Genomic DNA, 551 nt, shown 5'->3' on the forward strand with positions numbered 1-551 from the left:
TTTTTTTAGGAATTTTCACTGATTTTCCCGCTTTCCGTCAGGTAATATAGGATGCATCAAATGCTTGTCAACACGACTGCGACAGGCCGATCACATTCACGAGCATGTCCGTGTCCAGTCCCATAGGGCACAACCACCAATAAAGTATCAACCAATAAGCGACAAGCCTTCCGCCAGCAGACTTTTTTACAGTGAGCCCTTTGCCAAGTGGTCCGTAGTGTGTTGATGGCTCTTCGGACCCATTTTGAGGGTCACAATGACGTTGGTGTTTTCTCAAAATTAACCAACAACTATTGCCTTGTGGCAATTGGTGGTTCGGAAAACTTCTACAGGTACTGAGATCATATACACCTATTTCCTTGTAGTGTATTTGAGTCAGAGCTTGCCGACAATATCCCTGTTGTGCACACCACAATTGCTGGGATTCGTTCTATTGGTCGCATGACTGTTGGTGAGTTCGTGCTTATCCCTAATTAGTTACAGCATCAACAAGCGAACGCGTCGCTTTCGCTTGGTACCCCTCTTATTTGCCTCTTTCCAAATTGACGGCA

General features: G+C 45.4%; 1 protein-coding gene across 1 annotated transcript; it reads left to right on the plus strand.

Moving 5' to 3' along the window:
- Positions 1 to 225: 225 nt before the first annotated feature.
- On the plus strand, positions 226 to 477 carry T265_12355 (hypothetical protein; the record flags this gene model as incomplete). The annotated part of the gene is made up of 2 exons (XM_009179829.1): positions 226 to 332; positions 366 to 477. The coding sequence occupies 2 exons, from the start codon at positions 226 to 228 to the stop codon at positions 475 to 477; spliced, it is 219 nt and encodes a 72-aa protein (XP_009178093.1).
- Between the last annotated feature and the right edge of the window lie 74 nt (positions 478 to 551).

This window comes from Opisthorchis viverrini (assembly GCF_000715545.1).
Source record: "Opisthorchis viverrini unplaced genomic scaffold scaffold19844, whole genome shotgun sequence".
NCBI classification, from domain to species: domain Eukaryota; kingdom Metazoa; phylum Platyhelminthes; class Trematoda; order Opisthorchiida; family Opisthorchiidae; genus Opisthorchis; species Opisthorchis viverrini.